The sequence below is a fragment of the Pristiophorus japonicus genome, chromosome 8 (assembly GCF_044704955.1).
Source record: "Pristiophorus japonicus isolate sPriJap1 chromosome 8, sPriJap1.hap1, whole genome shotgun sequence".
Taxonomy (NCBI): Eukaryota; Metazoa; Chordata; class Chondrichthyes; family Pristiophoridae; genus Pristiophorus; species Pristiophorus japonicus.
The window spans coordinates 79,020,089-79,046,153 of NC_091984.1; the positions used below are offsets into that span (position 1 = coordinate 79,020,089).

Consider the following 26,065-nt stretch of genomic DNA (forward strand, 5'->3'; position numbering starts at 1 on the left):
GCAAGGTTTTATGCAACATCCACTTTGAGTGGTTGGGAAGAAATTCCCCAACCGCTCCTTATTTTGCATATAGGAAACGTACATTTCTTATCCTTTCGCCCCGATCCTTTTGAAAACTGCATCTTGTGTTTTTTTTGGATTTAATAGGGTCGAAAGTCAGTTACACCAGTTTGGGGGCAGTAACCGAGGCAAGGCAGTTCCGCCCCGGCTGCAAAATTCCGGTTACCGCCCCTCACAGGAAGTGGAGTGCAATGTCACGCGCTCTGCTTCCTTTTAGGGTAGGATTGGAGGTGCTACGCTGGCGGGTTCGGGAGCTCTACGCAGCCTATCTGCGTAGCATTGACGTGTTTCAACGGCCCGCACCTTCCATTAAAGGGGAGGGATGCTGCGAACTCTGCAAGTCCTTTGAAGGCCTTCACTGAGCCACCAGGGCTGTGGCTGCAGCCTGGCACCAAGATGGAATGCCGGGCTGCACAATCGTAGCCCGGACCCCCGAAAGGAGCGGCGAACGGCCCGACCAGTAAGGGGGGAAAATAAGAGATGATGGCGCGCAGCGCACCTCCCCTTTAAGGTTCATCCCGCAATGAGTAACCGGCGTGGTTTGCGACCCGCGAGGCTTGTTCAGGCAATGACCGTGGCAGCCTCACAGGGTTCTAGCCAATTTCTGCCTCGGGCTGAAAAGGGGCCGCTGCGCACGCCGATTACGTCATCGTCAGAGGCGCAGCAGCCCGGGTGTTAATGGCAGGGGGTGCGGTGCTACCGTTTTCGGGCCTCCACTAACTCCCGTGCAATTTCACGGAAGCCGGTCGCGCTGACTTAAAGCTAGCCTGTCATTTTAGAAAGCAGTCTTGAGCCCTTAAATTGGAAATGCCTTCTAACATGAAAAAAAAACTAAAAATTATTTAAAAACAGACAGTCTTTAGCCCTTAGAGCTCAACTGCCTTCTGGGGGAAAAAAAATGTTGAAAATAATTCCAAAATGACAGTCTTCAGCTCTTAAAGCTGAACTGCCTTCTGCACATACAAAATGGTAAAAGTGCTTCAGTGATAACACAAATGGCTCAACAAGCCAGGGAAAGGGCACCCAAGGTCTTGCTTGCAGCACTCTAGCTTTGTGCAGGGGTCAACACTGGAAGAGAGATCCTGTCCCCTCAGGGGGCTAGGAGGCTCTCCAGAAAGAAGGATGTGGGACTGGATCGCCGAGGCTGTCGCTGCCAGCAGTGTCATCCACACAACTTGGCTCCAGTGCCCAAAGAAGTTTCATGACCTCAAACCAGTGGTCAAGGTCAGTGAATGCATCTTCAAAAGCCATCTCCTACCAACTGCACCACTAGCCTCACACGCTGCTCAATGCATGACCCACCCCCCCCTCCCAATTAATTACCTACCAACAATCTCTACCAAACACAAGGTGCACCTCACATTCCAGCTTCACCTCACCCTCTTGGAGGAGATTGTGCTGGCCATTCTTGGCAGGCTGAGCCTTTGGCCATGGCATGGTTCAAAGAATACAATATGCTGGTATCCTCATGTTATCCTCCTTCTCACATCCCACTTCCTCCTCATACCACAATATCTTCCAAATTACAAGGTGCACATGGTGTAAGCATGCACCTCTTGCTTTCCCGCCCCCCCCTCTCCACAACTCTACACTTGTGCCTTCCTCATTTTAAACACCCAAGAAATGCAACCTGCCCAGCCAGTATTTGACCAAGAAGAGGGAGAAGAGAGAGAGAAAAGAAGAAGGAGGAGAAGAATCATCAGCCATGCTGCAGTCACTGGAGTAGCACTGCGTGACATCAGTAGGATAGGCAAAAGCACACACAGGGCAGTCACTAAGGGAAGGCACACACAGGACAGTCACTAAGGGAATGCACAAGAGTTGAATGTCACATTGGATGTATTTATCAATAAAGTTGGATTGGTAAGTTAGCTTTGTGGTGGCTTTTATTTCAGCATTGTGGCCAAGAGGATGCTGTGATGGTCAGTAACAGAGGGAAGGTAATGTGTGGGACAACTGTTGGAAGGAGAATTGGGGTTGTGGCCACTGGTACCACAGGCGGAGGATTCCATCCTGGATATCCCAGCAAGAAAGGGGTTGTATCCTTCCGCTTCCTCCTCTTCTGCTTCTACCTTTTCCCTCTGCGAGCAGCTTGTCCATTTTGCTGCCTCTGCTTCATCTCCATGTGCCCTCCGCCCCCCCAGGACTGTGAGCAAGTGGTCTTCTCGGAGGCAAAATACATCAGATGCTGGAAATCTGAAATAAAAACAGAAAATGGTGGAAATACTCAACAGGTCAGACAGCATCTCGACCTGAAACGTTAACTCTGTTTCTCTCTCCACTGATGCTGTCTGACCTGCTGAGTATTTCCTGCATTTTCTGTTTTCTCAGAGGCCTATCTTTCATATCCAAAGCCTTGCAAGCATTCCCTGCAAACATTGCACATTTTAACAACTTTTTAAATGTATTGCACCAAGCCACTACCTCAATAAAATATTTTAAAAATTTCAAAAGCTGAAATCCAAACTTACCTGAAATATGTGTATCTCCCTTTAAGAAATGCTGACAGCATCTCTGCAGGACTGCTTTACGCACATTTTCTGTGCATATTCAGGACAGGGCATTATGGAGAGCAAGAACGTCCAAAATAGCAGTCGGGGCACGCCGATTGACGTCATGGTCTGCTTATTTAAATTTGAGAGGCCAGTACTGTCAATGGCAGTGTTCTGACCCTCTCCAAAATGGTCGGTGCCAAGTCCCGCGCCGGAAGTGGGCAGAAAGGCGGTGGCGCCATTTTTTCTTCAAAACCGGCCTTAACAGCCAGCACTAAACCGGGGAATTCCCAGGCCAGTCAGTTGTAGAATTCACAGTTTATGTCAAAATCAGTGATAGATAAAATCATTGTCACGTGGTTTTCACACCATTCCGCTACTGCTTGTTATCACGGCAATGAGCTTACTAATCATAGTACTGGTGGGAGCCTTTTCAGTCACAAGTTCCAGTTGCAGCGCTGGCTCACTTTTTGTTGGTTATTGTCCATGGCCTTTTATTTTATTGTAGACGTGGTACAAACTCCACTTGTGTTATGGAATGTGTAATTGGACTCGGGGGCGGGGGGGGGGTTGAGTTCTCTGCACATGTTTCCATTTTCTGCAGGTGTCTCTAGTTCCTCCTAATCACCGTCCAAGCTTCAGTTTTTTTTTATCCCACAATTTTATATCCACTTGCTGTTGCACTTGTGCTGGCATTCATTTCGCTTTTCTGTTGTCTGAATTCTGACAACTTTTTCTTTAAGCTTATTTTTGGCATTTTTTTGTAGAGCACTGTTTGGCTGTTCTAAAGTATAGCTTCTTTTTTATATCATTTACTAGCCACAGCTTGAGAAGTCCGCTTGCTGTTGGGAGGGGTGTCTTGGTTCGTCGGTCAATTCGTTTTTGAGTTGTTGAGCTGTCCAGTATATCACTAGAATCTCTCTTGACGTACTGCTGCAGTCAAGTAGAACAAGGTACGGGTCTGTGCCAGACTTGTGTACTTTCTCGCTTGAATTTCTCCAAATCAAAAACAATAAATAAGAGTTATTTTTTAATCTCTGTTTGAGTTAGAGATCTTAAAGTATAAGTCATGAACTCGCCTTGTTGTTTGAGGCGTATTCCTAGTCACACTACAGAATTACATCCTTATTGATGTCTTAAGTATTTTAGTACCAATGCTCGAGAGATGACCTTCTTGACCTCACCCAGGCACTGGTTTCAGTCCAACATAAATTCAATTTAATCTGTAGGTCACAAAGAGGAGCAGATCCCTCTGATAACTTTGGAGCAAACTGATGCAAACAGAAGGAAAGAAAGGAAGAAAGACTCGGATTTTTTTGCATCTTTCACAACTTCAGGACGTCCCAAAGCACTTTACAGCCAGTAAGGTCATTCTTTCTATGAACTTCATTTTATCCTTGTTCAGTTTGATACATTTTGTTAGCATCACTTCAAAAGGGTTTCCAATTGCTGATCATGGTCCTGTTCATCTGTGCCATAATGTTATTGGCCGTGGCAGTGACTGCTAATAGATTTTTAAGCGCCTCATGAAGCCTCTTCTGAAATTCCTCAGGAGTTGGAGAAGTTCCAAAAGGCATGTACCAACTATCTATATATTCCAAATGGTATTGAAAATGAAGTCAACAGGCTCAATTCTTCATCGAATATATTGGGCCTGAATTTGTGGTCGGTGGCTGTCTCTGAACCGCAATAAATCTCCGCACCTACCCGACGGTCCTGGATCAACAGAGACTTGCACTCCTGGGCTTACAGGTATCCCAGGGGTGCAGGCGGTCTGCAAGCGTCCCTGGGACCACGTGGGCCAGCCTAACCAATTAGAAAGGGGATTCCTATTATGCTTATGGGGATTCCATTTATGTACGGAATCCACATAAGTTTAACAGGAATCACCCAAAAAAAAACACATGGACACAACCTTGAAAGTATAATAAAAATTAATTAAAATACAATTCCATTAAACATTCAAAAACAAAAATGTATTTATTTGAAAAAGTGAAGATTTTTTAAGGGGCCAAAAAAAAACTTATTTTACAGGTTATTGAATGTTAAAATGATTTAAAAAAATTTATTTTATTATTTATTTTCACCCTTATGCTGGTAAAATAAGGCCTTTTGCCTGTTTTTACCATGCATAAGAGTTTCACAGGCATTCACTGGACAAGATTTGGGCAAATAGCCAGCGGATGTCCATTTCCCAGGAATTCGGATGATAAGAACATAAGAAATAGGAGCAGGAGTAGGCCATTTGGCCCCTCGAGCCTGCTCAGCCATTCAATAAGATCATGGCTGATCTGATCCTGGCCTCAACTTCACTTCCCTGCCCACTCCCCATAACCCTTGACTCCCTTATCATTCAAAAATCTGTCTATCTCCACCTTAAATATATTCAAAGACCCAGCTCTCTGGGGTAGAGAATTCCAAACATTCACGACTCTCTGAGAGAAGAAATTCTTCCTCCATTTCTGTTTTAAATGGGCGACCCCTTATTCTGAAACTATGCCCCCTGGTTCTAGAAACTGCATCTACCTTGTCAAGCCCCCTCAGAATCTTATATGTTTCAATAAGATCACCTCACATTCTTCTAAACTCCAAGGAGTATAGGCCCAACCTGCTCAAGCTTTCTTCATATGACAACCTCTTCATCTCAGGAATCAGCCTCGTGAACCTTCTCTGAACTGCCTCCAATGCAAGTATAATCCTGCAAGTATTGAACAGTGAGGAGGATAGTGACAGACTTCAAGAAGACATAGACAGGCTGGTAAAATGGACGGACACATGGCAGATGAAATTTAATGCAGAAAAATGCAAATTGATACATTTTGATAAGAATATAGGTAATATAAACTAAAAGTACAATCCAAAAGTTGGTGCATGAACAGAGAGACCTGAGGGTATACGTGCACAAATCGTTGAAGGTGGCAGGGCAGATTGAGAAAGCAGTTAAAAAGGCATATGGGATTCTGAGCTTCAGAAATAGAGGCATAGAGTCCAAAAGCAAGGAAGTTATAAAACAGTGGTTCAGCCTCAGCTGGAGTATTGTGTCCAATTCTGGACACCGCACCTTAGAGAGGGTGCAGAAAAGATTTAAAAAGGAAGACTTGCATTTCTATAGTGCCTTTCACGATTCTAGTTTTAGATTCCCCCACAAGGGGAAACATCCTCTCTGCATCTACCCTGTCAGGCCCCCTCAGAATCGTATACATTTCAATAAGATCACCTCTAAGTCTTTTATACTCCAATGCGTATAGGCCCAACCTGCTCAACCTTTCTTCATATGACAACCTCATTCTTGACAGATCGCAAGTTCTGGGTTTTCATACATGCGTAAACTCGGAACTTGCGAGGCACTTATGGCTGCATACGCCTAGACTCTTATTTCTCATCTACATGCTGCCGCTTGACGACATCTTATGGAAACCCCCCATGGCCTCGCCCCTCCCTATCTCTAATCTCTTCCAGCCCCACAACCCCCCGAGATGTCTGCCGCTCCTCTAATTCTGCCCTCTTGAACATCCCTGATTATAATCGCTCAACCATTGGTGGCCGTGCCTTCTGTTGCCTAGGCCCTAACCTCGGGAATTCCCTGCCTAAACCTCTCTGCCTCTCTACCACTCTTTCTTCCTTCAAGACCTTCCTTAAAACCTACCTCTTGGACCAAGCTTTTGGCCATCTGCCCTAATTTCTCCTTATGTGGCTCGGTGTCAAATTTTTTATCATACTACCCCTGTGAAGCGCCTTGGGACATTTTATTACGCTAAAGGCGCTATATAAATACAAGTTGTTGTTGTTGTTGATCCATTATTTGCATCCACGACTGTGAATAGTTTTGCTTTCACTATTCAGGCAGAACAACATCTATGCTTTATTGTGGGCAGTGATTTTGTTTAAGGGCTTTAAGCGGCTTTGACTTTCATTACTAACAGCAATAAAGAGATTGTTTTGGAAGTTAAGCTATTTTTATCATCAACTGCCCATGTTGAATGAATTACTCTAGCATTTAGAATGGGTCTACATGGATTAGGCACTTTTGAAACTCAGTGTTGTTCTGCTTGTTGTCATTGAGGTTTTTAATATTGGTCTTTCTTTTTCTCAATGGTTATATTTGTGTTTTGTTAAACATGACCAGTTGGATCTCAGAATCCTGGAGTTCTCTACCATTTGGATCATCAAGCCATCTCAGGCATCCATTCTCGGGTAGAATATTGAGTGTAGGATCACATTCTAGCTGTGAAACCTGACTTGCTTGTTATTTATAAAAACCTTGGCATATAATCTATTCGCCTGTTGGTTTGCTGCAGATGTAACAACATCATGCGAGACTTCTTCTGGGTCACAGCTTCATCTATAGTACAAAGCTGCCATTCCTTTATTTTTTGGACTTTGGAGCTGAGAAATAGTTCTATTCTCGATGTACACGACATTTCTGACCCCAAGCAGGACATAATTTTTTTCTTTCTGGCGTGATATTTCCCACAGCAGAAACATTCCAGAATTTCTAAGGCTTCACATCTGAAGTAATTTTCTCCATTTTCTTTACTAAATAATGCACAAGCAGTTTTGCAGCTGCTTTGCTGTTGATGTAAACATTCAACATCAGTTTTCGTTCTTGTGAAAGTCTCTTGCTAGTACCTTTTCTGTCTGTGGGTTTTTATGCGAGATACTCTTCTTGGGTTCAGTCACTCGGCACACTTGTAATTGGATCTCGTGTCCTCTACAGACCATAGTGGGCTTTTCCCTACCCAATATTTAGGTACTTGTAATGTGAGCATGGAATCAGGACTCAAGTGAGCCCTTGCCTTTATATTACAGGTATCCCTCCATTAAACTATCTTGCTGCACGAGGGCTGTTTGAAGTGGAACTCGAACCCTTCACTTTATGATTCCGAGGCGGGAATGCTACCACTAGCCAAAGGCTCACTCGCTTTATAACCAGTGAATTAGTTTTGAAGTGCAGTCGTGTTCTGTAGGCATTTCTGACCCCAGAATACAGCAGTCAACATCCACTCAGCAAGGTCTCACAAAAATCATTTTTGATGGTGTTGATTGAAGGAAGGATGTTGTTCAAGCCAGCAGGAGAATTCCCTGTTCTTCTTGAAATAATCCAATGCAATTTTTTGCATCCACTTGAACAGATCAACAGCTTTAATGGGGCCAAGTTTCGGCCTGTTGCTCCTGTTTTTTTGAAGCAACTGGTTCAGAATGGAGTATCTTAGAAATTGCAATTCTCGGCATTTAGTTTGCTCCAGTTCTAGTCAGTTAGAACAGTTTCAGTTTGGAACAGATTTTTTTTTCAAAAGGAGGCGTGTCCGGCCACTTACGCCCGTTTTGAAAGTTTAGGCAGTGAAAACTTGCTCCAAACTAACTTAGAATGGAGTAAGTGTAGATTTTTGTACGCTCAGAAAAACCTTGTCTACACTTAGAAAATCAGGCGTAGGTTACAAATCAGGCATAGGGAATGGGGGGGTTTAAAGGGAAGTTTACAAACATTAAACGCTTCAGTTTTACAAATAAAGAGCCATCATCAATAATAAGTGATAAATACATCAATAAATCAACCAATAAATCAATCAAAAAAAATTAATAAAAAATTTTAAAAATTAAAAAATCAATAAATAAAACATTTTCTACTTACCGACTGCAGCACCGGGAGTCCTCCAACAGCGTGCTGGGACGGCCCCCCCAGTGTGTCTCAATCAGTGTCTCTATCTCTCTCAGTGTGTGTGTCTCTCATTCTCTGTCTGTCAGTGTCTGTGTTTCTGACAGCAAGGGGAGGGGGAGGAGGGGGTCGGGAGCACGGGTAGGGGGTCGGGAGCATGGGTGGGGGCGGGTAGCGCGGGGCGGGGGTGGAGGGTGCGTGGGGCGGGGGAGGAGGGTGCGTGGGTCGGGGGAGGGGGAGCGCGGGTCGGGTCAGGTCGGGGGTAGGGGGAGCCAGGTCGGGTCGGGGGGAGAGCGCAGGTCGGGTCTGGTCGGGAGGAAGCAGGAGCTGGGTGTGGGAGGCAGCCTGATCCACGCAGCCCCAGTGAGGCCATTCGGCCAGGGCTAGGGGCTGCGTGCTTCGGGCCCCTCCCACATAGTTTTGGGCGCCTGGAGCTACTGCACATGCGCGGCCACGTAGCGCGCATGTGCAGAGGTCCCGGCACTGTTTTCAGCGCAGGGACCTGGCTCCGCCCCCCACAGCTCGTGCTGCGCCGCGCCCAGCTCCAGAGGACCTGCAGGGAGCCGGAGAATAGATAAGTATTTTTTAGGCGCACTTTGTGGCGCAAAAAACGGGCGTCCAGGTCGGGGCTGCGCTGTTCTAGGCGCGGCCCGAAACTTGGGCCCTATGTCTCATTTTAAAGACAGCGCATCCAATAATGCAGCACGCCGCAGCACTGTAATGTCACCTTAGATTATGTGCTCAGATCTGTAGTGATGCTTAAACCCACAATCTTCTGACTCGGAGGGCCTATTTACATTGGAGTTCAGAAGAATGAGAAGTGATCTTATTGAAACATATAAAATAATGAGGGGGCTGAACAAGGTGGATACAGAAAGGATATTTCCACATAGGGGAAACTAAAACTAGGGGACATAGTCTCAGAATAAGGGGCCGCCCATTTAAAACTGAGATGAGGAGAAATTTCTTCTCTCAGAGGGTTGTAAATATATGGAATTCTCTGCCCCAGAGAGCTGTGGAGGCTGGGTCATTGAATATATTTAAGGCGGAGATAGACAAATTTTTGAGCGATAAGGAAATAAAGGTTTATGGGGAGTGGGCAGGGAAGTGGAGCTGGGTCCATGATCAGATCAGCCATGATCTTATTGAATGGCAGAGCAGGCTCGAGGGGCCAAATGGCCTCCTCTTGCTCCTATTTCTTAAGTTCATATGTTCAGAGGCACAGATCCAACTGAGCCAAGCTGACACTTACCTGACACTCTGATGCCCGTTCACCCCTCACTCCTCGCTGACGTACATTGGCTCCTGGTTCGGTAATGCCTCAATTTTAAAATTCTCATCTGTATGTACAGGAATGATTGGTGAGGACAGTTTTGGGTCTAGCTGTGATGCCTCCATATTCAATTAGCCGCAATCAACCAAAGCTCGAGGTCGAGGCTGGCACATGAAGAATAGTCACTTGGGCCATGAACTGAACAGTGCCCAGCAGTTGTGAAAAGACGTCAAACCCTTCCGAGGAACAAAACACACCTACTTATTTGTGGCCAGCCTTGTCGCTGTCACCAGTCACAATGCAAGCAAACATTTACCATAGCGAACAAAATGGTAATACACATTTTGTCCCCCTGTACATGTGAGTTGCCATTCTTTTTGAAAGGGCCAGGTGCATGTGAAATAAGAGGGAGCTGGAATGGGTCCATTTCTGATTCTTTTCTGAATATCGAAATTGAGATTCATTTCAGATTTTTATGGTATATTATTAAGGACATAACAGCAGGTGTAGCCAGAGATAAGTACAACAAGGGCAGATGTCTCACAGTTTTGAATCTGTAAGAGCACAGAAATTACTTGGAGAAATTGTACTGACAGAAGTCAGAAATTTCCCAAAGTCCAATGAATGTTTCAACAATTCTGATACAGTAAATGATAGTTACTCTGCATTTGAATGTTTGTGTAAACATATCAATCATGATTCATGTTGAGAAATAATTGTCATTTGCAACAAGAAAATAAATGTGTGAGGTGCACTTGGAGAAACTTTTGGATGAATCAGATGAAGAGAACTAGGGGACATGATTGCCATTTCAGAAAACTGCAAGCTAAAACTAATATAAGGAGTGAAATGGACAGATTCCTGATTTAATGGGGGAAGAAGGTCTACGACCAAGCTATGAGAAAGCTATAAATGGTCTGAATGGATTCTTTACTTGGGCCTAAATAGCACACTGCACCTCAGGCGTGCCTCGTATAGCTGATCGTGCTATAATGTAATTTAAATATTTTTGTGTCACTCACAATGCGCATTGTGCCTCAGAAGTCAATGAATGCATTATTAGTACTGGCTGTCCGTAAAGCTAAGGCAGTTTTCTTTTGGGGGGCGAGGGGGGAGAGGGAGAGAGGGAGAATGCCTTGGGCTAAAATGGGTCCATTTACCAATTGGCCTCTGAAAGCCAAGTAACAACAGTTCAGTAATGAAGGGTAGCCTTCAGAACAGAGGTTCACCCAGAAAACAAAGGCTTTTTTTAAAAGCATCTTTTTGAAATGAGCACTTCTCAAGTGTTCCGGTGCATTATTGAATTTGAATAGAATCTGGGACCTTGATGAGCCTTGCACACAGGCAGTGTACAATCTAACTTTCTCAAATCACCTGCAACCTGCACTATGGGGTGCTGCACACATTGGGGGTTGAGTTCGCCTCAGTGACTGTTCTGCACCAACATTATCTGCCCCATTGTCTTATAATCAATATTAGAGAGGAACAGAAAATTATTTTTCATTCATATCCTATTCCTATCTAGAAGATCTGTCTGTTTATTAATGAGATAAAGGGCTAAGGTTCATTGTCTAGGACAGCACCAAAGTTGAAAACAATTGGAGAGAAGGGGGCCGAAATTCACCGTTTCTGAAGGGACGGTTACCGCGGGGTTTGGGCGGCCGATCGAAAAAATCGATTGGCCACCGCGGTCGGGTAATTTTCCCTCCCCGAGCCATATTCAGCTCAGTGGGGATTTGAGCGGTGCGCACTTCCGCCGGGGTGAAGCCGCTGTAAAGGTAGGTTTCCAGTGTTGAGCTCAGCAGCGGGCCGCTGAAAAGAAGCCAGGACCGGGATTTTCAGCAACAAAAATGAGTTCTTCAGGCAGTGCCCCTGCGAGGTATTCAAGTCGATGCTCGAAGGCAACACCGCTGGAGTTTTGCCGCGATCAGGGCCCTTCGCTTAGAAGCAGTACGGCACGCAGGAGAAGGCATCACCTTCAGCACCATGCAGAGAGGCAGCAGGCAAGGGAAGCAGCAGCCATGATTCGTTCATTCTGCGCCAGACCTGTGTGCCCGCCGTCTTGACTGGCCAGAATCAGGATTGGAGTTGGCTGCTTGGGGACAAGGGATATCCCCTGTCTGCTCACTCCATTGTGGAACCCCAGGACAGCGCCAGAGCATGCATACAATGAAGCTCATTGTGCCACCAGGTGCATCACGAGCAGTGCAAAGACATCCATAAGCAGAGGTCCGGTGCCTGGACTGCTCTGGTGGCACCTTGCAGTACTATCCTCAATGGGTCTCCATAATAGTCATGGTCTGCTGCATGGTGCACAAACTGGCCATTGAGAGGGGACAGCCGCTGGAGGTCGGGCCAGCAGTACCATCTGAGGAGGAGGAGGAAGTGCAGGAGGAGGATCCCCGTCGCCCCAGAGCTAGGAGATGTCGACCCATCGCCACCCTGGAAGGCCTGGGTACAGACTGGCCAGCACACTCCTGAGAGGGTGCGTCCTCACATATATGGAGGTGCCTGACACCTCCCCTGCAATCTCCCTCCATACATTATGTACTGGCAGTCTGCCAGATCTCCCCATGTCAGGAAACAGTATTCTTCTGTCCTCCACACCATCCATCAGTGTCTCCAGCTCCATCTCAGTGAACCTGTTGGCTCTCCTTGCATCTCTTACACCAGCCATTCTTCCAAACTCCTCCCTCTCCCCACCCTCAGGGCCTTGCTGCAAACCCTGGCCTTTAAGCAGCTGGCTTGTTAGAAACCCTTAGCTGCATGCTGAATTTTTCAGTGGTGATAACACTCAAATTAAGACAGCCACAACGTTGAAAAATCCACTTTGGAAAGGTTCATTAGCACTGGGACCCATTTGTTCACTTTTGGAGCTGAATATGGGGTGGCTCAGCCACGAAAAAATGTTGCCGCTAATGGCCAGAACAAGGTGGGGGGACCACCAGCTTTCTAACGGTACCACAATATGTGGTAAAGCAGTAGTAGTAATTAGATATCAATTTTGGGGGGTTAAAAACCTGTAACTTGTAGAAGGAAGGGAACATTAAAGGAGCAAAGCGGTCCACCGTTTTGAGGTATTTGGGGATAAATGAGTTAGACCAGGAGATGGTGTGATGAGTCCTGACTGCAACATAATAAGAATGTAAGGAAGAGGATGAGCAGATAGGACACCATATTTGGACCTTAGGAGGAACAAGAGAGAATTAATGACCCTAGTAATATTGATAAAATAGAGAAAGATAAAGCAGAGACAAGCTTGAGATAGAAAAGTTGTAGGTTGGTAGTGAGAGAAGGATCAGCTATTAGGTGACAAGCTTTTCTATAAGTGAGAATTAAAATAGCAAACACAGAGTACATGTAGATATAATCCTTTCAAATTAGCACCACAAACAGGATATATCATCATGTGCTGCAGACAGCTGGAGAGTCTCTGTGCTCCTTTTTCATAACCTGTCAAATTCTTCTTTTCACTGACCCCAGCCAAAAACAATCTGGCCTCTATTCTTACTAGTATTGCCATGGTTACAAGAGAGACTAAAACTTAAAGATTTGTGAATACTAGCAGTTTTAAATAGTCATAAAATTGTGATGACCCTCTCCACCTGAAATTTACCACAGGGTTTTAACTCCTTTCAAGGGAATAAAGGGTTATGGGGAACGGGGAGGGAAGTGGAGCTGAGTACATGATCTTATTGAATGGTGGAGCAGGCTCGAGGGGCCAAATGGCCTATTCCTGTTCCTATTTCTTATATTCTTATGTTCATCTATCCTTGTAATGATATATTTAGGTTATTCATGAACTCAGTAGGGGTAAAATTGTTCTTGGGTGGTCGTGCAAAATGGGCGATAGCGAATCAGCAGCCGGTTTTACACACTGCCAGAGTTTCTTTTCCAATGGCCTGTTTTGCGCGACCAGTGAAGACCAATTCCCCCTCCCCTTTGCTCCAGTTACGTTGGTCACCACCTATCCAGGTTTGTCATGTACAGTCTGTTTTTTGAATGTGTATTTCTAAAATGTAAACTAGATACCAAAATTGTGTTTGTTTAAATTGAATTCCATTTTTTTTCTTATGATGTGGAGGTGGAGCCATGAGTTATTAATATTTTTAAGATATCAGTGAATTCTTATCAGCAGGAAAGTGAATGCTTCAACCTGTGCCTGATCCAGGTACCTGATCCCATCCATTCCTTCTCTCTCGGCAACGATGGTTACTATTTCACCCTACGGTAAAGCTACATTGAAGATCACAATATTTAAGATTTATGACTATGATGTCCGAGAGTGCCAGTAGCTTTAATTCGCCTTTAATATAAAAACAGATTTGTTACAAACCTTTCATACTTATTATAAATGGTGCGGAGGAGGGGACAAGTTATTGTTCTGAGATGGTTATCTAATTCTGCCCTACACGAAAGGATTGATGTCAGAATAATCCCCTTCATTCAGTGTACTTGCCCTTGCCCATCGGAGCAGGCCGGGGAGCGGAAGAAACAGCGTGGCGGCATTCCACTCCAGGGAGCAGCACATGTTGGAGCAGGAGAGCAACGGCAGTGAAGAGGGACATCACCAAGATCCAGGTCGGTGATTGGAGCATGGGCAGGTACAGCAGGAGCGGCGAGGTCGGGGCGAAGGAGCAGCGAGAGATTGTCGAGGGATGTGATCGGGGCCCAGGAGAGGCGTGAGTTCGGGGCCCAGAAGAGGCCAGGGGCAGCACTGACCAGCCCACACTGCGATATGTGTGCGCACTAGGTCTGTGCAGCAGAGCTGGTCTCCAGTCGTCTTGGTTAATCCTTGCCACTGGACCAAGACCTAGCTCTGTCAAGCCCGTGTGGTGGCTGGTGTGCAACGGCCACCACACGTTAAAAAAATCCATGCACAGGCATCTTCCACCCTCCAAGATTTAGTTCGGGACCTGGAATTTTAGGTCCTTCATTGAAACACCTGTAAACTTTTTGGTGTGGAAGCAAGTCATCCTCGATTCGAGGGACTGCCTATGATGATGATTACCTTTACACTGCAGTTCCCCTTTAAAGGTATTGCACAAATACAAGGCCACAAAGTTAGCACTTCATTCTTATGAGTTCACTCAGTCTGACATGCAGAAAATGTTGTTTGTGTGCGCATTATTGTCATAGTTTGAGATTTTTGCCTATTTGGCCTAGGAGGAATTTCAGGTTAATTTATACTGGAGCTAGACAGTATGTTTATAGGATTGTGTTTCTTGCCGATCCTATCAGTTTTGGGATAATGGAATTTGTTAGTATATTTTAGGGACATTCATACTTGTACTGTTACGATGACTGCCCTTCACTGAGCACAGTGGACCATATTGGCCATGTCGGTGCCACGGTGGGGGCCAGGTTTCTGATTTATGGTCGTTTCCATTGGCAGCACAATGATTCAATCTTTAATACAGAGAGCTAAGGGAGGGACCAGAGGTCAAGCTTTAGGCTTCCCCTCTGAATTGAATAGAAGGCAGCCTGAAGCAAGTTTAGATTTGAAAACAAGCAATGAGCTTTCTCTTCAGCCAAAGGAAGGCTGAAAGAGCCTCCATGTTGAGGCACAGATACTTATTGGGAAAAATGAGTGCTAGCCAGTAAAGTAAATATATCCCATTAACAGTGGTAGGATGGCGTACTTGTTAATTTACAGTTTCTGAAGCATAATATGAAATAGAATGAAATTCACTATAAACCGCATTCTACTTGTCCATATCGTACAGATAAAATGAACCAATTTTTTGGTTTACAGTTGGATTCATCTCATGAGCGTGCTGATCAGTCCATCTCCCAGAACACTGGGGGAAACACACCTCATCCAGTACGCACAACGAGGGTCTTAATATAATAGCCTTGGTTCACACTATCATACGACTAAATATTGAGCAGTAAGATTAGCCCCTGATTGTAGGGCAATTGGGCCCACTTATGAGATTGCGCAGTGACACTGAACCCCAGAGAATATCTGTTTAAGATCTGAAATCTGTAACAGTCATGTTATTTATTTTTTCTCCAAGTCCCCTCTTTAGATGCCCCCAGAATACCCACTATAACACGGCTGAAATGGCAAGTAGGCAACTTTTTCCCTGGCCTCTGCCCATTCTTCTGCTCAGCCATTCATTCAAAAATATCCAGAAGTAGGTCGTTGTTTGGCCCACCAGTTTCCCTCCTTTCCACTTGACATCTACTTACAACACTTCAATCGAAATTGGATTCTCAGAAACACTGTTCTTGTGCATTATGTAAATTGCTTTAACCATGCCAAAACAATATTGAATGGGTAAGCTTTAAACATGTCAGTACACCACATCCTTTATTACGAGAAGAACAGTAGTAATTATTCCATCAGTGCATCAAATGACACCACAATGTTAATGTGCAGCAAACAAATTTATTATGACTATTTAAGAAAAGGGAGTCTTATTTTCATCACAATGATAAAGCAATATGATCACATTTTTGTAACAAATGATTCTATTGCATTCAAATATTCCATTCTTCAAGCTATTCCTCCCTGCATCTTCATTGTGTTGAAATCAAGACTCCTTGCACCATCTCCTACTCTTAAGTCATTCTTTTAGAAGATCTCAATATGTGGAACTCCTTGGGCTAGAAATTCAGAAGTTTAGCAGCTCCCGTTAGTGCCTTGGGGGTGCGGGGGGGGGGGTGGGGGGGAAGCTAAGGGATTGGCGGCCTGGCGCGGGGAATGCAGCGATGCCCGAGAACTTCAGTGCCTGTTTAGCACTGGTGCTAACTCATAGTGCCTGGGTCTCGAGCGCCTCACAGATCGTGACATCATAAAGTGCACGGCGCCCCGTTATTGCCCGGATGTGAAATTGACTCTCGCCGCTTGCTGTATTGCCAGGCATGAACAACGTAGCAAGAGGAGATGTTGTCAACTCGGCTGGCCGCTTGGGGAGCGCTAATTAAAAGGAATAGTTTTTTAGCTAACGCAACCTTTTTTATTTGCACCAGTCTGGTGGCTGCACAAAGTTTTTCTTGTTTCATTGGTAGAAGATGCCCAAGCCCTCCATTTTGTGAGTGTGTTTGGGGCTGAGTGGCAGTTGTGCAGGTCGCCTTGCAAAGCAGAACTGCCGACAACTAGCTTATGCAGCATCATTGCCTTTCCCTTTCAGTGAGGGAAGCAGCCTCTCAAAATTGTTTAGCGCTCTGCCACTACTGCCCAGCTCTTGGACTTTAGCTCCCTAAGAGAAGTGGTTAGTGCTTGATTTAGCGCTCTTCTTCCCTCTTGGAGCGATAAAACTAAATATCACTGGAGGAGAGAATGATTAGCACATGTCGCTTCTTTTTCAACTTTTCAAAATTTAGCGTCCCGCATTTCTAGCCCAAGTTATCTTGCAAAGTTTTCCTTTCTTCTAGAATCTGCATAGTTAAAATCCAAGCATGATTATTACTTCTTGATTTTTCCTGCTTAGCGCTAGCAGTTAAGGCCGGTTTTGGCAATAAAATGGCAGCCGCCTCACTTCCAACGCGGACCGCGGCAGTCCCCATTTTGGTAAGGGCCAAACAAGAGGCGTTGTTTACCCATGTCTGAAGCAGGCGTTAGGACATTAACCTATTCAAATAGGGGCACAAACACGATGAGCCGAATGGCCTCCTTCTGTGTCGTAATATTCTATGATTCTATGATTCTGCTCCCTCTGGCAAATTTGGGTTGTATCTGAGGCAGTCAGCGCCAGCACCAGTGATGTTTACTCCCGAGAAAACCAATGCTAAACAGCACTGAATTAAAAAAAGGTAATTACTTACCATTATCACCGCTGCCTCCGGTCTCGAGATCTCCAAGCTCACACCTGACTCTGACTTCCAGGCTCCCCTGATTTTCCTCCGACTCCGGCCCCGACCTCCTAGCGCCCCAACAGCAGTGCTGGCCTCCCTCTTCCCCCCCCCCCCCCCCCCAAACCCCAAATGTTCCTCCAACCCCCGGACAGCCCTCCTATCACCCCCCGACATCAATGCCAACCCCCCAATAATACTGCAGGCCACCCATCCCCAATCTTTTTATCCAACCCCCGACAGCCCTTCGATCATGGACACCAAGGCCCACCAGCTGCTCCTCCAGACCCACGCTATGCAACTCAATCACTGACCCGTATATTAGAGCTTCAAATAGTGCGGGTTCCTACCGCAGCGTCATCTACATGTTAATGAGGTCCGAGGCCCAAAATCCCGGGTTCCTCAGACCTTCCCATTTGAGCATGGGCTGTTAGGACTCTGCAGGTAAGGTATCCATAGATCGGGCCAGCCCACACCACGATATGTGTGCGCACTAGGTCCATGCAGCAGAACTGGTCTCCAGTCGTCTTGGGTAATCCTTGCCACTGGACCAAGACCTAGCTCTGTCAAGCCCGTGTGGTGGCTGATGTGCAACGGCCACCACACGTTTAAAAAAATCCACGCACAGGCATCTTCCACCCTTCAGGATGTGGTTCGGGTCCTTCATTGAAACACTGTGAACTCATCCTTTTTTGGCATGGAAGCAAGTCATTCTCATTTCGAGGGACCACCAGTGATGATTTGATCCATAGATGGACGCTACTGAATTTCAAGGTCCCAATATTATACATGTGTTTTGAACCATTTTACTGAGAAAACCTCCTATGATCACTGAATGAAAGGATGTTTAGTATTACAGTCTACTCATAATTCAGATTTTTTTGCGTAAAATAAACTATTATCAAAATAATTCAATTAAGAAACAAATAAAATAGCAAAGTAGTAATTTTGTGTTTAAAAAAAAATTTAATTATCCGAAATGATGAATTAAGCAACTCTGATGTTAAAAGTTGATGATTGAATCTTCTATTGTTTGACTTTTTGAAGGGCTTCCAGATGATGCATTTTGTTCTCTTGAGAACTTGCTGTATTTATACTTGGCGAACAATAAGGTAAAAGATTTTAATTATTTTAGACAGTTTTGAGAGATTATCTGAATACTATTTATCTAATTATATTACATGTCAAATGAAAGCACATTATAATATTGTCCTTTCATTAGGCATAAGTCTAGCCCATGGATCGTCTATCTAATGGCTGTAACACTCCTGAAAGAAATGAATTTGGAAGTGTCTCAGCCAGGTTCAAAGGGCTGCAGCCAATAGTTTGACACTAATTGACTCTAAAGTAGCAATCTCGCTCCAAGATCGGTGTTTGAGAATATGGTTGGGATTAAGTCACATTGCAGAGGGAGTGTCCTTTCCCCTGCATTTTCTAGGCCTGTTGTGTCTAGACTGGGAGTGCTAGGTGTTGGCACAAAAGTGGAAAGAATTGAATTCTAAAACATTGATATCTGCCATCCTTGAAGAGCTCTAAAATTCACTAAATATTATCACTAAATAGTATCTCATTGTACCACCCATTCCCCTTTACAGCTACTGCTCAGAGTATAAAATGATAAGAGAGTAGAAATTAGATTTCTTTAATTATTTTCTGTCTTTCTACTAATATGAATGTTGGAAAATGTTAATCAGATACACTACTAATCAATTTGTTCAACAGTAATACTGCATAGATAGTTTTAAATAATTTTAAAAATTCAAATTTATTCCGTTGCAATGAAATGCTCCTCCACTGAACAATCTTAATGAATATGATGGAGGCATGGGGTGGTGGGACATGGGTCTGCCCCCAGAATTCCCCTATACTGCCGGTCCCAGCCATGTTGTGGGAGTGTTGAGTAGAGGCCGGAGGCTTCTACCTGGGGAGGAAATATCAAGGAAGAAAGAAATACAGCAGGAGAGTGATCACCGCATCCTTCCTGTCAGGTTGAAATGGATTTGGACGTAGGTTGGCCAGATGGCATCTTGTCCACAGTTGGTGTCATGGCCTGAGGAGACCAGAGAAAAAGGGGGGAAAATGAAAAAACAGAATGGGTACATGCTGTCACCAAACAAGAGCGAATACATACAGTTGTCAGGGCTGTATCTGCCCATAATTTTTTACTTTAATCCTACTAACAGGTTTTTCAAGATAAAATGGACAAAGTCTTCATCAGAGGTGAAAGCTACGTCACGTAAAGACATGGGAGGCATTAAAGGGCCATCCATGTTTATAAAAATTCAGATTAAGTACAGTTAGTACAGTAGTAAAATTTACATGTTCTTACATTATATAACAATTAATACTTATGTTATAAATAAAATACTCGACAAGCCAATAAATACGGATCTTATTGTGTTGGTAAGTGATTGTCTAAGGCATAATCCTTTTGGATGAGACGTTAGACTGAGATGCTGTCTCACTATTCCAGTGTTCAGGTGGACATGAAAGATCTTCTGGGACAGTTCAAAGAAGAGCAGGGAGTTCCCGCACCGCCCTAGTCCTCCCTCAACCAGTACCTGAAAAATGGATTAACTGGTCTATCATTTCATTGTGCGATCTTGGTGCACACAATGGTTACAGTGTGTACCTACATAAAAGCCATTTAAATTCATTGGCCTAGAAATTGACCTCCTTTGCACCTCTCGTTATCACCTCCAGGGGGCGATAATGGGGACGTTAAGCACTAACTGACCGGCGAGAAGATCGACTCCTGCTATATTCGGCGGGAGGTTTGTGGGGGCGGTGTGGCATTGCACCCGGATCTCCTTCATTCGGAGATCATGACGTCATCACCGTGCGCGTCGTCCCAGTAGCGCCCTGGACCCGAACTTTGGTTCTGCCCGCTGCAGCATCGCCGGTCGAAAACACCGGCAGCTGCAGGAGACATTCATTGGGAGGCCGGGTACTTCGGGGCAATGCAATGCTGGCCAAGGTATGTTTTTTTTTAAAAAAAATTTCAAACCTCTCTTTCAATTTTTTTCGCTGTTTCTTGCCCGCGATCGATCAGCCCGGCAATCTGCTGCAGTGATCGGGCCGGATCGCGGCTGCTGTCAGGGAGAGGGTAAGTTCATCTTTTGCAGAGACTGCAGTGATGGCCCTTCCCTTTAAGGGAGGGAAGGAGCCTTTCAACGCAGCAGTGCTGCACGGCCCATTATGCAACGCTGCACACCTACCGCCACGCTTGCTGCTTTTTGCGCTCCAGGAAGGAAGTGGAACGCTTGATTTAGCGCTCCACTTCCTTCCTGGAGCGCAAGCGGCAATTCTTTTTAAAGTTAGGAAACATTAGCGCCTGCCGCTAATTTTTCCAACTTTTAAAATTTAGTGCCCCAAACGGGGCACTCCCGAATTATTTCCCCGTAATATGTGAGAAGTTTCTGAGTGACTTAATAAGGTGGTGTATAATTGCAAACCTTCTTCTACCCAACTCACTTGGCCCTGCACTACAGCTGAATTATTTAGTCCCACTCACTCATAAATTCTGTATTTGTGACTTACCTTCAAATGGCCTCTTATTCATGCCACAAAAAGATCTCATGAACCACTGAAAAACAGCATTCCTATAACAGAATTAAATAAACCAGCAGGTGGGACACCTTGAGGTCTAACTATGCAGCATGAACCAACTTATATGGAAAGGATTCAGTGGTAAAAGATGGGAAGTGATTTCAGGGTGATGCACTGACACAGTGCCACAGAGTGATGGGATGTAGATTCACCCTTGTGATCCTTCACATACTGAACTCCTGATCTCAACTGTGCTGTCAAGCAGAGATGCCAAGTGGATACCAAGCATCCCCACAGCAGTAAGGAGGGGAAATTAGTCATCCTTTGCCACCTTTTGCTTACACCCTATAATGCAGCAGAGCCCTGGGATTAGTTCGCCAGACTGCCCTCACCGCAGGAAGGTTATGTAGCATAAGGAAATCACAAGGGAAAAAGAAAAACATTGAACAAAATCTACTGGAAATTAAAAATAGTTTTGAAATGTTGAAAGAGCTTCAGTTTCATGGCATAAACCGAACACATGGCGGGCGACCAGGGAGTACAGAAAATGTTCCACAATGACCTGATCAGAACATGAATCATTTAGAACATTTTCCAGAGGGTTCTGCTGTGGTTGGATTATCGGGAATACATTTCCATATTTAGTGTTCATTCAGTACATATCTGCTATAAATTTGATGCCATTTAGAAATATTTCTTCATTTAATTAGTGTATTGTGTTTGATACCTATGTAGCATGAACCAACAAGAATTTTTAATTTGCATCTTTTGTAGATACTTCAGTTTTATATGGACAACATTTTGCAGAGTCCGTAGTTCGTTGTGGTTCAGTGAAAGCTGCAGTTACTGACAAAATACTAAAGCCAAGATATAAAGCTTAAATAAAATGAATCTGTGTGGAAGATGGAGAAAGAATGCTAGGGCGAATGGTTGCAGCATAAAAACACAGTTTTAATGTTAGTGTTTAGCTGGACAGTAAAAACATTTCTAGAATATCTTTGTAAAACAAAAAACAAAGTCGCAGCCAACACCTAACAATGTTTGATGCAGAAAACATGGTGTTTGGACATTTTGAAGAGCTACGGGCCAAAGAACAGTTTGTGTAAGAAGTGGTTACAGAGTGCGATCCAATTGGATGCCGATCAAAGAGGATTGATGACGCATGTCAGTTATGATGAAGCCAAGGTGACCGCAAGCTTGTGAAAAATGGTAAAGAACAGAAAAACATTATTATACTGCTGCTGCTAAACTTGATGGATTGGATTGAAATTTTATCCACACTGTGATGATTCTATTATATAGCTACTACCTAATCAATTAAATAATAACCTTGGTAAAGGCAAAAGATGATACTGTATATTGAAAGTTGTATTGGTGGAGGTAAATCATGGTGCAGTTGGACTGCTGAGAGATGGGCCATAGATTTGTAGTTCTGCAATTCTCAGTGAGGTCCTTTCCTCTTCCTCCAAAATGTTTTACATAGAAACATAGAAAATAGGTGCAGGAGTTGGCCATTCGGCCCTTCAAGCTGGCACCGCCATTCAATAAGATCATGGCTGATCATTCCTTCAGTACCCCTTTCCTGCTTTCTCTCCATACCCCTTGACCCCTTTAGCCATAAGGGCCATATCTAACTCCCTCTTGAATGTATCCAATGAACTGGCACCAACAGCTCTCTGCGGCAGGGAATTCTACAGGTTAACAACTCTCTGAGTGAAGAAGTTTCTCCTCATCTCAGTACTAAATGGCCTGCCCCTTATCCTAAGACTGTGTCCCCTGGTTCTGGACTTCCCCAACATCGAGAACATTCTTCCCACATCTAGCCTGTCTAGTGCAGTCAGAATCTTAATATGTTTCTATGAGATCCCCTCTCATCCTTCTAAACTCCAGTGAATAAAGGCCCAGTTGATCCAGTCTCTCCTCATATGACAGCCCAGCCATCCCTAGAATCATTCTGGTGAACCTTCGCTGCACTCCCTCAATAGCCAGAACATCCTTCCTCAGATTAGGAGATCAAAACTGAACACAATATTCCAGGTGGGGCCTCACCAAGGCCCTGTACAACTGCAGCAAGACTTCCCTGCTCCTATACTCAAATCCCCTTGCTATGAAGGCTAACATACCATTTGCCTTCTTCACTACCTGCTGTACCTGCATGCCAACTTTCAATGACTGATGAACTATGACACCCAGGTCTCGCTGCACCTCCCCTTTTCCTAATCTGCCGCCATTCAGATAATATTCTGCCTTCGTGTTTTTGCCCCCAAAGTGGATAACCTCACATTTATCCACATTATACTGCATCTGCCATGCATTTGCCCACTCACCTAACCTGTCGAAGTCACCCTGCAGCCTCTTATTGTCCTCCTCACAGATCACACTGCCACCAAGTTTAGTGTCATCTGCAAACTTGGAGATATTACACTCAATTCCATCATCTAAATCATTAATATATATTGTAAAGAGCTGGGGTCCCAGCACTGAGCCCTGCGGCACTCCACTCGTCACTGCCTGCCATTCTGAAAAGGACCTGTTAATCCCGACTCTCTGCTTCCTGTCTGCCAACCAGTTCTCTATCCACGTCAGTACATTACCCCCAATACCATGTGCTTTGATTTTGCACACCAATCTCTTGTGTGGGACCTTGTCAAAATCCTTTTGAAAGTCCAAATACACCCCATCCACTGGTTCTCCCTTGTCCACCCTACTAGTTACATCCTCAAAAAATTCCAGAAGATTTGTCAAGCATGATTTCCCTTTCATAAATCCATGCTGACTTGGACCAATCCTATCACTGCTCTCCAAATGCGCTGCTATTTCATCCTTAATGATCGATTCCAACATTTTCCCCACCACCGATGTCAGGCTAGCTAGTCTATAATTACCCGTTTTCTCTCTCCCTCCTTTTTAAAAAAAGTGGTGTTACATTAGCAACCCTCCAGTCCATAGGAACTGATCCAGAGTCGATAGACTATTGGAAAATTATCACCAATGCATCCACTAGTTCTAGGGTCACTTCCTTAAGTACTCTGGGATGTAGACTATCAGGCCCTGGGGATTTATCGGCCTTCAACCCCGTCAATTTCCCTCACACAATTTCCCGCCTAATAAGGATATCCTTCAGTTCCTTCTCACTAGTCCTTTGGACCCCAAGTACATCGGGAAGGTTATTTGTGTCTTCCTTTGTGAAGACAGAACCCCAAAGTATTTGTTCAATTGGTCTGCCATTTCTTTGTTCCCCATTATAAATTCACCTGAATCCGACTGCAAGGGACCAACGCTGGTCTTCACTAATCTTTTTCTCTTCACATACCTATAGAAGCTTTTGCAGTCATTTTTTAATGTTTCCGGCAAGCTTCCTCTCGTACTCTATTTCCCCCCTCTTAATTAAACCCTTTGTCCTCCTCTGCTGTATTCTAAATTTCTCCCAGTCCTCCGGTTTGCTACTTTTTCTGGCAAATTTGTATGCCTCTTCCTTGGATTTAACACTATCCTTAATTTCCCTTGTTAGCCACAGTTAAGCCACCTTCCCCGTTCTATTTTTACTCCAGACGGGGATGTACAATTGTTGAAATTCGTCCATATGATCTTTAAAGCTTGTGCATTGCCTATCCACTGTCAACCCTTTAAGTATCATTTGCCAGTCTTTTCTAGCCAATTCACGTCTCATACCATCAAAGTTACCTTTCCTTAAGTTCAAGACCCTAGTTTCTGAATTAACTTTGTCACTCTCCATCTTAATAAAGAATTCTACCATACCACAACAAGATTGCTAATTAGTCCCTTCTCATTACACATCACCCAGACTAGGATGGCCAGCTCTCTGGTTGGTTCCTCAACATATTGGTCCAGAAATCCATCCCTAATACACTCCAGGAAATCCTCCTCTATCGCATTGCTACCAGTTAGGTTAGCCCAATCAATATGTAGATTAAAGTCACCCATGATTACTGCTGTACTTTTATTGCACATATCCCTTATTTGTTGTTTGATGCTGTCCCCAACCTCACTACTACTATATGGTGGCATGTACACAACTCCCACTAGTGTTTTCTGCCCTTTGGTATTCCGTAGCTCCACCCATATCGATTCCACATCATCCAAGCTAATGTCCTTCCTTGCAATTGCATTAATTTTTTCTTTAGCCAGCAACGCCACCCCACCTCCTTTTCCTTTATGTCTATCCTTCCTAAATGCTGAATACCACTGGATGTTAAGTTCCCAGCCTTGGTCACCCTGGAGCCATGTCTCTGTGATGCCAATCACATCATACCCGTTAACTGCTATCTGCGCACCTTAATTCGTCCACCTTATTCCGAATACTCCTAGCATTGAGGGACAGAGCCTTCAGGCTTATCTTTTCAACATACTTTGACCCTTTAGAATTCTGCTGTAAAGTGGCTCTTTTTGTTTTTTGTCTTGGGTTTCTCTGCCCTCCACTTTTACTATTCTCCTTTCTATCTTTTGCTTCTGTCTCCATTTTATTCCCCTCTGTCTCCCTGCATAGGTTCCCATCCCCCTGCCATATTAGTTTAACTCCTCCCCAACAGCACTAGCAAACACTCCCCCCAGGACATTAGTTCCGGTCCTGCCCAGGTGCAGACCGTCCGGTTTGTACTGGTCCCACCTCCCCCAGAACCGGTTCCAATGTCCCAAGAATTTGAATCCCTCCCCTCTGCACCACTGCTCAAGCCACGTATTCATCTGAGCTATCCTGTGTTTCCTACTCTGACTAGCCAGTCTCGCCATCTGGCTGGCTGCGGACGGGAAACCGAGGCCTCGCATTCTAATCAGGCCCTGCCGTTAAAGTTTCCTGACTGCCACAGAGCCACCCCACCCCCAACCCTTAATATCCAGCCCAAAGGCCCAGATTTTGCAGTCAGTGATGAAGAACGACGCCATTCATTACACTTACACTTACACTTACACACAGACTCTTGATGGGCTTTTACACTGGAGCTTGCAGTTATTGGAGAACCAAAAAAATGCGGCTCCCACTACAGGGGATCTGGGACCTGTGTGAACAGGGGAAGCAACTGTGTGTCCCCTGAACCAATCAGATTAAAGAATCTTTACTGAGACTCACAGAGTCTAAACCAGGACGTGTAAGTTGGAATAATTAATTTGATGTCAAATCAGATACGGAAAGCAAACTAATGAGAGGGAATGAAAGATGAGATAAAAGAGGCAGAAATTTTTTTTAAAAACATTAAATTTACTTTTTTTTAAAATCTC

The 26,065-nt window shown here is 44.6% G+C and overlaps 1 protein-coding gene across 1 annotated transcript in view; it reads left to right on the forward strand.

Moving 5' to 3' along the window:
• podn (podocan) overlaps window positions 1–26,065 on the forward strand; it is an 88,350-nt gene that overhangs the window by 31,420 nt on the left and 30,865 nt on the right. Inside the window, exon 4 of the mRNA XM_070886125.1 lies at window positions 18,329–18,393. Coding sequence (XP_070742226.1) covers window positions 18,329–18,393 — 65 coding nt within the window. The remainder of the gene's footprint in view (window positions 1–18,328; window positions 18,394–26,065) is intronic.